The 14,150-nt window shown below is 35.0% G+C and overlaps 1 protein-coding gene across 2 annotated transcripts in view; it reads left to right on the top strand.

Annotated features, from left to right (window-relative positions):
• Positions 1–13,430, top strand: part of TRIM23 (tripartite motif containing 23) — a 33,801-nt gene extending 20,371 nt beyond the window's left edge. Inside the window, exons 8-12 of one of the 2 annotated variants that reach the window (XM_029942328.1) lie at positions 2,948–3,077; positions 3,852–3,962; positions 8,658–8,782; positions 11,108–11,213; positions 11,542–13,430. In XM_029942328.1, the coding sequence (XP_029798188.1) occupies positions 2,948–3,077; positions 3,852–3,962; positions 8,658–8,782; positions 11,108–11,213; positions 11,542–11,600 (531 nt within the window). In that variant the 3' untranslated portion in view covers positions 11,601–13,430. Of the gene's footprint in view, positions 1–2,947; positions 3,078–3,851; positions 3,963–8,657; positions 8,783–11,107 lie in introns of both variants that reach the window. The other variant, XM_029942327.1, reaches the window with a different exon arrangement.
• Positions 13,431–14,150: the final 720 nt, after the last annotated feature.

Raw genomic sequence — 14,150 nt, 5'->3', positions numbered from 1 at the left:
CAAAAGTAAAAAGTTAAAAAAATTTAATAATAGAATAAAACAAAGAAAATAAAATAATATAAAAAATTTAAAATTTAAAAAATTTGCTTTTTCTATCCAAGAAAGAGGAAGGAAAGAAAGAGAAAAGAACATAAGCAAAAATGGAAGCAAAGAAAAGGAATAAATGAACAAGAAAATAGAATGAAACCTGAATGAAGTTACATCCAGTTTCCTGTAGAACTGAAACTTTGCAGCACACTCTAGTCTGTAGATCAATAAGCAGGTGGAAGGGATTTGTGCTGGTCTTCTGGGGGATGTGTCAGGAGGGTGCAGGTGGGGGGGGCTCGGTGTAATGGCTCTGTTCTCCACTTGGTGGGATTGCATAGCTCACTGGGGTTGATCCATGTATGCACATGCTCACAAGAGGTGAAAGTGCCTCCATGCAGCTCTCTGGTCTATGGTGAGGACATGGGATCAAACTCCCTTTGTCTCAGTTCCAGTTGCTCCCCACCTTTACACTGTGTCCAAGCTGTTTGCCTGCCAGGTGGTGCCTTCTTCCAGAGTTTTATCTCAGATGAGGCTGTGTTTTAAATTAAAGCCCCACACTTCAGAGACCCCCCACAGTTTGGACCTGTGCTGATGATTATCCCAAAAAATGTTTGCATGTTATCTAGCTTATCCCAGAAAATGTTTGCATGATAGCACAACGGCAGAGTGTTAGAGTTTATAGTAAATCACAGCACAACAGCCAGTGCCTGGTTTTGCTGCATTCTGGCCTCTTTGTCCCAATACCGGTAAATGTGGCTGCTCTCAGGGGTCTCCCAGGACTTTTGCCCATGAGAAGGCCATATGGCAACTACTGAGTGCTCTCCAAGCAGGGAACTATTTCTCCCCATGTGGCACACAGACCCCTCAGACTGCATTGCCTGCTCCTAGGGGTTCACCTTGCTTCCTCATGGGAGCACCACCAGGCACTTAGCTCTGAACCTTCAGACTGCACTCCACTGTTTAAAGAAACCTGGTAATATTGAAACCCTCATCTTTCTCCTTGTCAGTGGTTTTGGGGAACAGATTGCCCATTCCCTGTGAGTATTTTCACTATTTCTCTACTGTCCGCCTTTCTCTTTCTCTGTCCTCCCTCCTTGAAAGTGGATCCCTATCCCCTAGGGCTTCATGGCTTTTCTCTCCACCAGTTCACTTCTCTGCTCCATGTATGCTAAGTTCTCTGGCTCAAAGGATGCAGATTGTTGTGTTAATCGTCACATCAATTTTCTAAGTGTTCAAAATGGTTTGATGCTGATCTAGCTGTGTTTCAGGAACAAGACAAGCTCAGGATCCCTGTACTACTCTGCCATCTTTAATCCCAATTATAAACTTTTTATTTCATCCATCCTTTTCCCCCAATTCCCTTTCTATCTGCAGTCTCCCAGGTTGTTTTGAAATAAATCTCAACATATTTCATCTATGACATATTTTTGTGTGTATTTCTAAAAGGTAAGGACTTTTCAAAAATATAAGCAAAATATTGTTATAAAACCTAAAATAATTAATAGTCTCTACTATTAACCATTATCCAGTTTTTGAAATTTCTCAGATAGTTAAATTTTTTTTTGTTTCTGGAAACAATCCAACCAGATACGGCCTATACTTAGCTTTTGATTGTTGTGTTTTGGTCTTTTTTAAAGTGAATTCCCCCTAATTTAAAAGGTTCATGTATTTCATTTTGCGTTCTCTTTTTAGGTACTGTTCTTTTTTTAACCTAATCTTGTTCTTTTTTATTTATTTTGAGAAAGAGAGAGCATGACCAGGGGGAGGGCAGAGAGGGAGAGGGAGAATCCCAAGCAGGCTCCACATTGTCAGCGCAGAGCTTGACTTTATGTCTCTGTCTCACAAACTGAGATCATAACCTGAGCCAAAATCCATAGTTGGATGCTTAATTGACTGATCCATCCTGGAGCCCCTATTCATACATTTAAAATCCAAGTTTTCATAATTGTTATTTGTAAATGTATCCTTTTATTAGTATACAATGACCATTTGTCTCTTACTAACAGTTTCTGATTTAAAATCTATTTTGTCTGATACTGGGATAGCCATCTCTGCTCTCTTTTGAGTATGATTTACATGGAATATCTGTTTCTTTCACTTTCAGCCTTCTTGTGTTCTTAGAAATGAAGTGAGTCTCTTGTAGATAGCATATAGTTGGATCATGTTTTTTTATCCATTTAGTCAAACTATGCCTTTTTTAATTCATTTAAAGTTATTATTAATAGGTAATGACTTATTATTGCCTTCCTATTCTTTTTTTGTTTATATCTTATAGCTTTTTTGTAATTCCTTTCCTCTTACTGCTGCTTTCTGTCTCACTGAATTTTTAGTGTCATGGTTTCATTTTCCCTCTCATTTCCGTTTATGTATATTTTATGGATTTTTTTGTGTGTGTTTACCATTGCTATTACTAAGAACATCTTGTTATAATATTCTGTTTGACAGTGATAACATTTTAACTTCATTTGCATAGTGATAACATTTTAACTTCATTTGCATATAAAAACTATTGTTTTATAGTGCCAGCCCCCTGTACTCTGTTACTGATGTCAGAAATTACATATTTGTACATTGTCTATGGCCATACCACCCTGAACGTGCCCGATCTCGTCTGATCTCGGAAGCTAAGCAGGGTCAGGCCTGGTTAGTACTTGGATGGGAGACATATTTGTGCATTGTATACCTGTTAACACAGTCTTATAGTTTTTTGTTTTTGTGTACATTAATTCAGTTCTATAAAGAATTAGATCTGTGGACCAAAATTATAATAATACAAAATAATGCAAAAATATAATAATACAGGTTCTTCTCAGAAGAATGATAGATGAAATAATTAACAAAGGTATTATAAATAAAAGTATAAGTGTTAATACTTTTTAACTCCATATCAAAATAAGATTTAAATTTTTAAAAATTATAGGACAATAGAGTTCACATTGGACCAAAAATGGAAATTCGAGTTGTTACATTAGGATTAGATGGTGCTGGAAAAACTACTATTTTGTTTAAGTTGAAACAGGATGAATTCATGCAGCCTATTCCAACAATTGGTAAGTATGAGTATTGCTTTTTACTTTAATGAACATTTTATAGACAAACTCTAGCTTACAGCTGAGTTATTGAGGGTTTTATTTTATGCCAATATGGCATGGAGATAGGCTCTTTATGGGCTATAAGACACTACCACGTCAGACAGAAAAATGTAAGATTCAGTGGCTGTGTGATTGAACTGTGGATGGTGAGATATTTAGAAGGAATAAGGGCGCCTGGGTGCTTCAGTTAGTTAAGTGTCAGACTCTATTTTGAGCACAGGTCACCATCTCATCGTTTGTGACATTGAGTTCTGTCAGGCTCCTTGCTGATAGCATGGAGCCTATGGGGGTTCTCTGTCTTACTCTTTCTCTGTCCCTCTCCTGCTCATTCCCTCCCTTCCTCTCTTTCTCTCTCTCTTTCTCTCCTCTATTTCTCTCAAAGTAAATAAATAAACATAAAAAAAGGAAAGAACAAAATATCATTGGGATAGTTGGAAGGATTAAAGGATTGGTGAGTGTCAGGGTGAGAGAGTACAGAGTGCTCTGTTATTTGAGTTCCAGGAAGGATCTTAGGATCCTGGTGGAGGTTTAGACAGCTAACAGCTGTTAAAGGTATATATTCCTCATACAGATTTATTAGGAATGGAGTTGGTAGGGCAGCAGTAGATACTGCAGTATGAAGATAATTTGTATACCACAGTGATAAACAGTGGGCTGCCTGTGTTTGACGTGTTACTCGTTAAAATATAAGTTCAGTATTAAAGTAACTTTTTTTTTTTTTTTTAAAAACAGGTTTTAATGTGGAAACTGTAGAATACAAAAATCTGAAGTTCACTATTTGGGATGTAGGTGGAAAACACAAATTAAGACCATTGTGGAAACATTATTACCTCAATACCCAAGGTAAGAGTGAAAAATGGGATCTTAATTTTTTAGCATTTTAGGATGCCAGCTTTTAATGGAATTGCTTTAACTAGTGAAGTTTATTTTATTTAAAAAGTGGAGATGGAAAGACTGGGATGTGTGCTTTGGTTTATTTCATGAAAAAACATAATTTATGTCTTGGCAGTTAAGAGTACTTTACTCTTGCTGTTCTTAACAGTTAAAGTAGATTATTAGTGTTAATTGAGTGTGATCACTGGAAATATTATGATACAGGGTAGAATTCTTGGTGTATGGTTCTGCTGTTCCTTCAGTTCAGTAAAACGTTTATCTCATTGTAATCTCAGTAGCTCTGCTCCTTTATTTCCATCAACAATAAGTTGTCTGCGGAAGAACCTGCAGTGGTTTGCTTTGGCCAATAGGTGCTTTACCACATATTGCACCTGCCATTTATTGATATTTGGGCCCCATTCTATGCTTTTGCCTACACCCAACATGAAGCTTTTGTTCATGCCACCTATTTCATATGTCATTCTTCTTTCCATCTAGGAGAGAAACTGAGTAATATTTTTACCTGGGGATTTTTGATATGGAGTTTAGTATAAGCTATTGATTAATAGGGAAAAAATGGGATTTTAAACATGAGAAATGATTGATAGGATGCTTAGCTACTGTAAGGTAGCTGGAAGGATTTCAAAAGAGAATCAATTCAGTAGATAATTGTGAAGTTTCTGCTATATATTTTGAGTACAGTATATGTAGAAAGTGCTGTGCTAGTAGTCACCTAGAGAGAATACTTTGGAGAGATAAAGATGGTGATTTTTTTAGATTATTTTTTGGAAAAGAAAATGGAAATCAAAGAACAAGTAGTATCATAGTCCATAAAACAAGTCTCAACAAATTGAAAAAGATTGAGGTTTTGCTATGCATCTATTTTGATCACATTGCTGTAAAACTAGAAGCCATCCACAAGAAACAATCTGGAAAGATTACAAATACATAGAGGTTAAATAACATGCTGCTAAACAATGAATGGGTCAACCTGGAAATGGAAGCTAATGAAAATGAAAACACAGTGGTTCAAAACCTTTGGGATGCAGAAAAGTGGTTCTAAGAGGGAAGTTCATAGCAGTACAGGTCTACCTCAAGAAACAAGAAAAATCTCAAATAACCTAATCGTACACCTAAAGGAGCTAGAAAAGAACAAAGCCCCAAACTAGTAGAAGTTAGGCAATAATAAAATTAGAGAATAAATAAATGATTTAGAAATTAAAAGAACAAAACAATATAATACATCAGTGAAGCCAGGAACTGGTTCTTTGAAAGTCAACAAAGTTGATAAATCCTAGCCAGACTAACCAAGAAAAATAGAGAGAGGACCCAAATAAATAAAACCACAAGTGAGAGAAAAGAGGGGAGCCTGGGTGGCACAGTTTGTTAAGCATCTGGCTTCAGCTCAGGTCATGATCTCACAGTTCATGAGTTCAAGCCCCACATCAGGCTCTGTGCTGCCAGCTAGCTCAGAGCCTGGAGCCTGCTTTGGATTCTGTGTCTCCCTCTCTCTCTGACCCTCCCCTGCTTGTGCTGTCTCTCTGTGTCTCACAAAAATAAATAAAAAACATTTTAAAAATGCAAGAAAAGAAATACAAACACCACAAAAACACAATCTTAAGAGAATATAATGGAAAACCATATGTCAACAAGTTGGACAAGCTAGAAATGGGTAAATTCCTAGAAACATAAACTCCCCAAACTCAATGAAGATGAAATAGAAAATTTGAACACACTGAATACCAGCAAAGGAATTGTATCAGTAATCAAAAAGCAAGCAGAAGTCCAGGACCAGATAGATAGCTTCACAGGCAAATTCTACCAAACATTTAAAGACAGGCTAGTACCTAATCTTCTCAAACTATTCCAAAAATCAAAAAGGATGGAAACTTCCATATTCATTCTTTGAGGCCAGCATTACCCTGATACCAAAACTAAATGGATCCCACTCAAAAAGAGAAATATTTTTTTTATCTTATATACCTTTTTAAAATATCAAGCCAATATCTCTGAATACAGATGCAATAAATCCTGCACAAAATACTAGCAAACCGAATCGAACAGTACATTAAAAGAATCATTCACCACGATTAAGTGGGATTTATTCCTGGGTTGCAAGTGTGGTTTAATATTTACAAGTCAGTCAACATGATATATCACATCAAAAACAGAAAGGATAAGAAACATATGATCATTTTACTAGATGCAAAAAAGCGCTTAACAAAGTACATCTATTTATGATAAAAACCCTCAACAAAGTATGTTTAGGGGGAACATACCTCAACATAATAAAGGCCATGTATGAGAGTCCCACAGCTAACATCCTCTTCACTGGGGAAAAACTGAGAACCTTTCTCTAAGGTCAGGAACAAGACAAAGCTGTCCATTTTCCCCACTTTTATTCAACATAGTACTGGAAGGCCTAGCCACAGTAATCAGACAAAAAGGGAAATAAAAGGCATCTAAGTCAGTAAAGAAGAAATAAAACTTTCACTATTTGCTGATGCCATGATACTATATATACAAAACCCAAAAGACTCCACCAAAAAACTGGTAAATGAAGTCAGCAAAGTTGTAGGATACAAAATCAATGTACAGAAATCTTTTGTATCTCTGCATACCAATAATGAAGTTGTAGAAAGAGAAATTAATAATTCCACTTATAAATGCACCCAAAATAAGATACTTAGGAGTAAACCTAACTTAACAGATGAAAGACTTGTACTTTGAAAACTATGAAACACTGATGAAAGAAATAGAAGATGACACAAAGAAATGGAAACATCCCATGCTCATGGATTGGAAGAAAACATATTGTTAAATGTCCATACTGCCCAAAGCAGTTTACACATTTAATGCAATACCTATCAAAATGCCATCAGCATTTTCACAGAGCTGGAACAAACAGTCCTAAAATTTGTATGGGACCTCAGCAGACCCCAAATAACCAAAGCAATCTTGAAAAAAGCAAATATGGAGGCATCACAATTCTGGACTCTTAAGTTATATTACAAAGCTTTAATAATCAAAAAAAGTATGGTACTGGCAGAAAAATAGACAAATACATCAGTAGAACAGAAGAGAGAACCCCAAAATGAACCCACACTATTATGGTCCACTAATATTTGACAAAGCAAGAAAGAATATCCAATGGAAAAAGATAATCTCTTTAATTGGGAAAACTGGACAGCGACTGCAAAAGAATGAAACTAGACCACTTTCTTAAACTATACATCAAAGTAAATTCAAAATGGATTAAAGACTTAAATGTGAGACCTACAAATATAAAAATCCTAGCAAAGAATACAGATTATACTTTCTCTGATGCTGGCCTTAGCAATTTTGTTCTATATAGGTCCCCTGGGGCAAGGGAAACAAATGGAAAAATAAACTATAAGGACTAAATCAATATAAAAAGCTCCTGTACAACAAAGGAAAAATTAACAAAAAAGGCAGCCTATAGAATGGAAGAAGATATTTGCAAATGACGTATCTGATAAGGGTTTGTTTCCAAAATATATAAAGAACTTCTACAACTCAACACCCAAAAACCAAATAATCCAACTAAAAAATGCACAGAAGACATGAACAGACATTTCTTCACAGAAGACATATAGATGGCTAACAGAAACATGAAAAGATGGTCATCATCACTTATAATTAGGGGAATGCAGATCAAAACTACAATAAGATATCACCTCACATCTGTCAGAATGGCTAAAATCAACAACACAAGAAATTGGTGTTGGCAAGGATGTGGAGAAAAATGGAACCTTCTTGCACTGCTGATGGGAATGCAAACTGGTGCAGCCACTCTGGAAAACAGAATGGTTTCCTCAAAAAGTTATAAATAGAACTACTGTGTGATCCAGCAATCACACTACTAGGTATTTACCCAAAGAGTATAGAAACACTAATTCACAGGGATACATGAACCCTGATATTTATAGCAGCCAAATTATGGAAACAGTCCAAGTATCCACTGATTGATTAATGGATAAAGAAGACGCGGCACACGCGTGCACGTGCGCGTGTGTGTAATAGAATATACTTATAGAAAAAGAATGAAATCTTGCCATTTGCAATGACATGGGTGGAGCTAGAGAGTGTAATGCTAAGTGAAAGAATTCAGAGAAAAATACTATGATTTCACTCATTTGGAATTTAAGAAACAAATGAGCTAAGGGGGGGAAGAGGGAAAAACCAAGAAACAGACTCTTAACTATAGAGAACAAACTGATGGTCTCTAGAGGGGATGTGGATGGGGGGATAGGTAAAATAGGTGAGAGGATTAAGGAGTGCACGTATTGTGATGAGCATCAGGTGATCAAAATAAAAACTTAAAAAGAAGTAGCATCATTAGGGAGATCGTGAGATGTATATTTTCATCAACAATTTGTGTTTGATAGAACAAGTGTGGTAAATCCTGTTACAGAAGGGGAAATGAAGAGAGCTGAAAAGTTAGGTGAACTATGTGAAGCCATACTCTTAAGTATTGCTAGGTGCTGTTACAAGAGAGCAGCTTTTCTGAAAAGCATAGTAGATAGTAGACTACCATAGATAACCATCATAGATAACTGTAATGTAATAACAAAAGCATTAAAATATTTGGCTTATTTACTGAAAGTTAGCAAATGATTAATTGGATTTTTTTTATTTGGATAGCTGTTGTGTTTGTTGTTGACAGCAGTCATAGAGACAGAGTTAGTGAAGCACACAGTGAACTTGCAAAATTGTTAACAGAAAAAGAACTCCGAGATGCTTTGCTCCTGATTTTTGCTAACAAACAGGTAACATGTTTGTATTTCAGAATACTTACTTTAGTTGTTCTGTGCATTCTATGTCCTAAGATAACTGGAAAGATTTCAAAACAGATAATTCAGTGGATGTTTATGAAGTTTCTGCTGAGTATTTTCAATAAAGCCTATGAAAAATGCTATACTTGGTACCTTAGAGTATCTAAAAAGGGTAGCTGATGGTTCCCAGAAACTCCCAGGGACACCTGAATGGCTCAGTCAGTTAAATGTCTGACTCTTGATCTCGGCTCAGGTCATGATCTCACAGGATTAAGCCCCACTCTGCACTGACAGTGCAGGGCCTGCTTGCGATTCTCTCTCTCTCTTTCTCTGTGTCCCTCCCCTGCTCTCTCTCTCTCTCTCTCTCTCTCTCTCTCTTTCAAAATAAAGAAATAAATTAAAAAAAAAAAGAGAAACTCCTATATTTGGATGTAAACATGTAAGTGAATATATGAGATTTTAATACATAGAAAACTGGTAAGTAACTTCGGTAATATTAACATGTTATGAAAAATTTGAGTAGTTTTAAAGGTGGCATCTTTAAAAGATTTGTAAAAAGTAGGTTCTGAGCTGAAATTATGACAAGAGTGGAAATTATGGATAGGACTCTCAGTGTGTGAAAGAAAGAACATTGCAGGCAGAGAAAAGAAAAGCATAAATATTTTTAGGGAGCATAAGCAGATGTATGTGAGAGGGGCAGGTAGAAGATGAAGAAAGAGAGTAACAGATGAGATCTGGACTAGAAATTTAGGTTTTATCTATGACAGAGGAAAACCAACAAAATGTTTTTGTACTCATATCTGTGTTTTAGGATTGTTTTCTGGTAGGATATAGAATCAGCCAGAGGCAAGGGACTGGAGACACACAGATGCAGTAAATTACTGCTGTAAGTCAAGTGAGAGTTAACAAGATCTGCAGTTAAAGGACTAGAAGGGTGGAAGCAGACTGAAGAGACTTTATGAAGGTAGATTTGTTAGAATTTGGTGAGTGAATGGGGAAAGGTGAAGGACAGGGAGAAGCTGCAGATTCCTAGATCTTGACCTATGCTTGTAAGAGGATGAGAATGCTTTCAAGTACAATAGAAGGGCAAAGGGTAGGATAAAGAATAAAGGATTTTCCTCTTAATAAAAAGTAAAAGGCAAACTATTAAGAGCAGATACATTTTACTTATTATTAAAAGCATGTAGAGGTGCCTGCGTGGCTCAGTTTGTTAAGCATCTGACCTTGGCTCATTTCAAGCCCCACGTGGGTTGACAGCTCAGAGCCTGGAGCCTGGTTAGTATTCTGTTTCTCCCTCTCTCTCTTTGCCCCTCCCCTGTGCTCTCTTGCTCTCTCTCAAAAGTAAGTAAACATTAAAAAAAAAAAACCCATACAAGTAAGGCGATGTGAAATACCATTTTCCATTTACTTGTTAATGATAAAAATGTTTGATAATCTTCAGACTCACATATACTGTTGCTGTGGTTATTAAATGTAGACATTTTCTTGGAGGGCATTTTGGCAGTACCACACCTGTCAAAATTTTAGATGCATATACCCTTTTACCTTGTAATTCTATCTCTTCTAATGTATTCTACAGACAGATATTTTACAGATAATGTTGCAAATGGATGTATGTAAAAATACATTACAAATGTACACATATGTGTTTGTAATAGCATGTAAATACATAGGACTTCAATCTAAATATTTAGTAATGGTTAAGAAAATTAAGTTGCATCTACACCATGGAATGCAATTCAGATGTTAAAAAATGTAGAAAGTCTGCTTGTCCAGATAATGGAAAGATACCTATCCTCAAGATAAGTATTAAGTAACACACAAAAAAACTAAAGTATGTTTCTGTTTGTGTTTATTTGCATGAATGTGCATAGACATTATCTGGAAAAATATGTAAGAGATTATAATGTGGTTGCTTTTGGGAAGTAGGGGTATTGAGTTTTTGGAGTGGGAGTTTAATAATTGTTCATTGTATAAATTCTGTGTATAAGCCATTTTTGTGATACACATTTGTTAATCTTTTTCTTTTAAGTTGATACTTTACGATGCAGGTAGTAGCTTTCATTCAGGCTGTATGGCCTTAACTGATTTCACTATAAGGCTATTCTTACAGACTATATTATAAGTGATCTTCATCAAAACTTTTCTCTCTATTTATTAATCACTGAATAATTACTGAAAGGTGAATCTAGGTTTTAACTTTAGGCTTCTGTTAGAATGGCACCAATGGAATTCTATATAAATAGTAATAATTGGAAAAATGAGAATTTTGATGGGCTGATTATAAAAAAAATTTTTGATAATGTGTATATCTTTCAGGATGTTGCTGGAGCTCTGTCAGTAGAAGAAATCACCGAACTTCTTAGTCTGCATAAATTGTGCTGTGGCCGTAGCTGGTATATTCAGGGCTGTGATGCCCGAAGTGGTATGGGACTATATGAAGGGTTGGATTGGCTCTCACGACAGCTTGTGGCTGCTGGAGTACTGGATGTTGCTTGATTTTAAATGGAGCAGTTATTTAAACTTTTGTGGTTAAGAGTTATTTTGCACATAATATAAGAAATTCTACACCTCAAAGATAGTTGATTTAGGGTATATATTTAAAATGTATCTTGGTTGGGGAATTCAGTACATTATGGTTTGGAAAAAAACTACTCTAGTAAAATTTAAACATTTGATTGAGCAAATTAAATTGCATTAAATAGGGACTTCTTGAATATACATTTTTTTTAAACATACATTTGTTATTTTAGTTGTTTACATTATATGTGATCCCTGTTTTGGCAAAGAAGTAGTCACAGAGAAAGGGTAAGTGAAAGTTTATTCTTTCAGTGAAAAAAGAATAGCCAGCTGAGTGCCTAATGCAAACTTTGTGAAGCAAGTGAAGCACGGCTGCTTCTTTAACTTGCCTTGTGACTGGGTTTTGGCAGTGTTTAATAGCGTAACACCAATGACTTAATTAAATAGAATCCAAACTGCATCTTTGGGTAATAGGATTATTTAACTTTTATGTTCAATAAAACAGAACACCTTTTATGCTAAGAACTATAAGCTCCAAAAAATTAGTATTTTATAGTGTTTTATTAAAAATTTCTCCTAAGCTCTTTTGTAAAAAACCCACTGAGTCAGATGAAATACTATCTAACTAGGTATGACTGTCAATTAGTATTAAACTGAAGAACAATAATAAAACTGTGAAAGTCATTTATGTTGTAGCTAATCTTCACTTACGAAAGACCCATTTCCGGGGTTGAACCTGGTTACATTATTTCCGAGGTCACAGCTCTAAATTGGTCCTTCTATTTTTCAACTTGTTTAAAATAGTTAGTAGAATTCCTTTTAAAAATAATATTGCATCCTTAGTGGGAATGTTTATAGGTAAAATGTACTAAGTTACACATAGAACCAGGGTTGGCTTTAAGTAAAAGACAGAGGTCTAAGTAGAAAACTACATTTATCTTTAGAGAAGGCATTTAAGCAGTGGAGAATCAGTTAGGTTAAATGCTTTCCCAAAATAAGTGCATTTATCTTGACAATAAAATGTTATCAAGGCTCTTCATGATAAGGCCTTGAAAAGTTGAGAAACAGTGTGTCTAAGGAAGGGTAAGAAATGTTCAGAAAGTTTATATCACATTTATTATGCAGTGTTGTAAAAGTTTTAAAATTGTGTTTTATTGTTTTTCATTTTTTAAGGATACTCACTTATTATGGTAGTATGATTTATATTTAAACATCACTAGATTGGATTTTGTTTTATTTTTTATTAAATATTTTTTATCCTTATAGATGAAGTTGAATCCTGTCTTATTAGTTGAACTGCTAGGAGATGTGAGTCTTAGGTGGCACTGTTTTGGTTCAGTCTCTTCAAATGTACTTTTGTGTATTGAAAATAAATAGTATAACTTTTAGAAAACAAAGCATTAAAAAAAAAAAGTCCTTCAGTATTATGGGCAGTGTATAAATAAGTAAATATTTCATCCTTTATTTTTCAAGTAAAAGTTATGCTGTTACAAGTGTAATTTGTGCATATAAGTAATACTTATGAGTTAAATTATTTAATATTTGATTACAATAACTGTGAAAAATTTTAAAAATGTGTTAACATTTGCCTGTGAACCCTTGAACTGTTTTCTCTACTAGGTAATTGAAAAAAAGTCTAACACTAACATGTAAACATGTTTTTCTTCTTGTAAATTATTAAATTTATTTCACCAATTTTACTAAACTTTGTAATTCACATTCTTAGCATATTATTAAACACAATGTAAAAATTGTGCTTAGACCGGATTATAATGTACATAATAGTGTTTGTGTGTGTGTGGTTTTTTTTTTTAAGAAATATTTTTCTCAGGCTCTTACTACTATTTGTGGTTATTCTTTCACTGATCATTAGTTCAGACTGTGCTAGTTCCCTCTGGGCAATGTCAAATTTAATGAGAGAGATGTTTTAAGTACAGTCTGTTCAGATTTGCCTCCTAGCTCTGAATTTCTGTCGTAAGCCTAAATATTATTGTATGGTTTATGTAAAGCAGGTTTTACATGTGTGTAGCCCTTGTGTATAATTTGGGAATGCTTTATTATCACCAGAAGCCATTATTTGCATTACATATAGGCAGCAATAAAATGTTAAAATCATTCTAAAGAAGTCCTATCATTATTCCAAAAACTCTGTTTTATGTACCCTCTATCTAGTAGTATAGTATAGCTAGTAACCAATTAAAAAAGTCATTTGTGCTGTGGTTAAGAAAAAGAAAACAAAATGGAGTAGGGATTGACTTGCATGTCAAATCTGAGTTGTAGTTTATTAAAGATTTAGAAATAACTTATTCTGTAGTTGCAAGGTAAGTTACACTTAACTCATGCTTTTTAAATTTTATTTTTTATTTATTTTTTTAATTTTATGTTTTTTATTTACTTTGAGAGACAGAGAGAGACAGTGCAAGCAGGGGAGGGTCAGAGAGAGAGGGAGACACAGAATCTGAAGCAGGCTCCAGGCTCTGAATAAACTGTCAGCACAGAGCCTGATGTGGGGCTCGAACCCACGAACCATGAGTTCACAACCCGAGCCTAAGCCAGATGCTCAACCGACTGAGCCACCCAGGCGCCCCATGCTTTTTAACTTTTAAATAACTATTTTAGAAGATGGCTGCGAAAACTTAGCTGTAGCCTATGAACTAATTTGCTAAAAGACATTTTATGTAGCATTGAGGTACCTTTCAATTTGCAAAGTGGTAAGAGGGAAGACTGTTTTATTTTCCCTAAAAAGTGATGAAGAGGATGAATAAGTATCAGATGGTATCCTGCTAATAATTTAAAATATGCTTTAAAAAAGACTTCTAGAAAATATGTTTTTAGGTCTACT

Source organism: Suricata suricatta, chromosome 6 (genome assembly GCF_006229205.1).
Source record: "Suricata suricatta isolate VVHF042 chromosome 6, meerkat_22Aug2017_6uvM2_HiC, whole genome shotgun sequence".
NCBI lineage: Eukaryota > Metazoa > Chordata > Mammalia > Carnivora > Herpestidae > Suricata > Suricata suricatta.
This window is presented reverse-complemented; position numbering and strand designations above follow the sequence as displayed.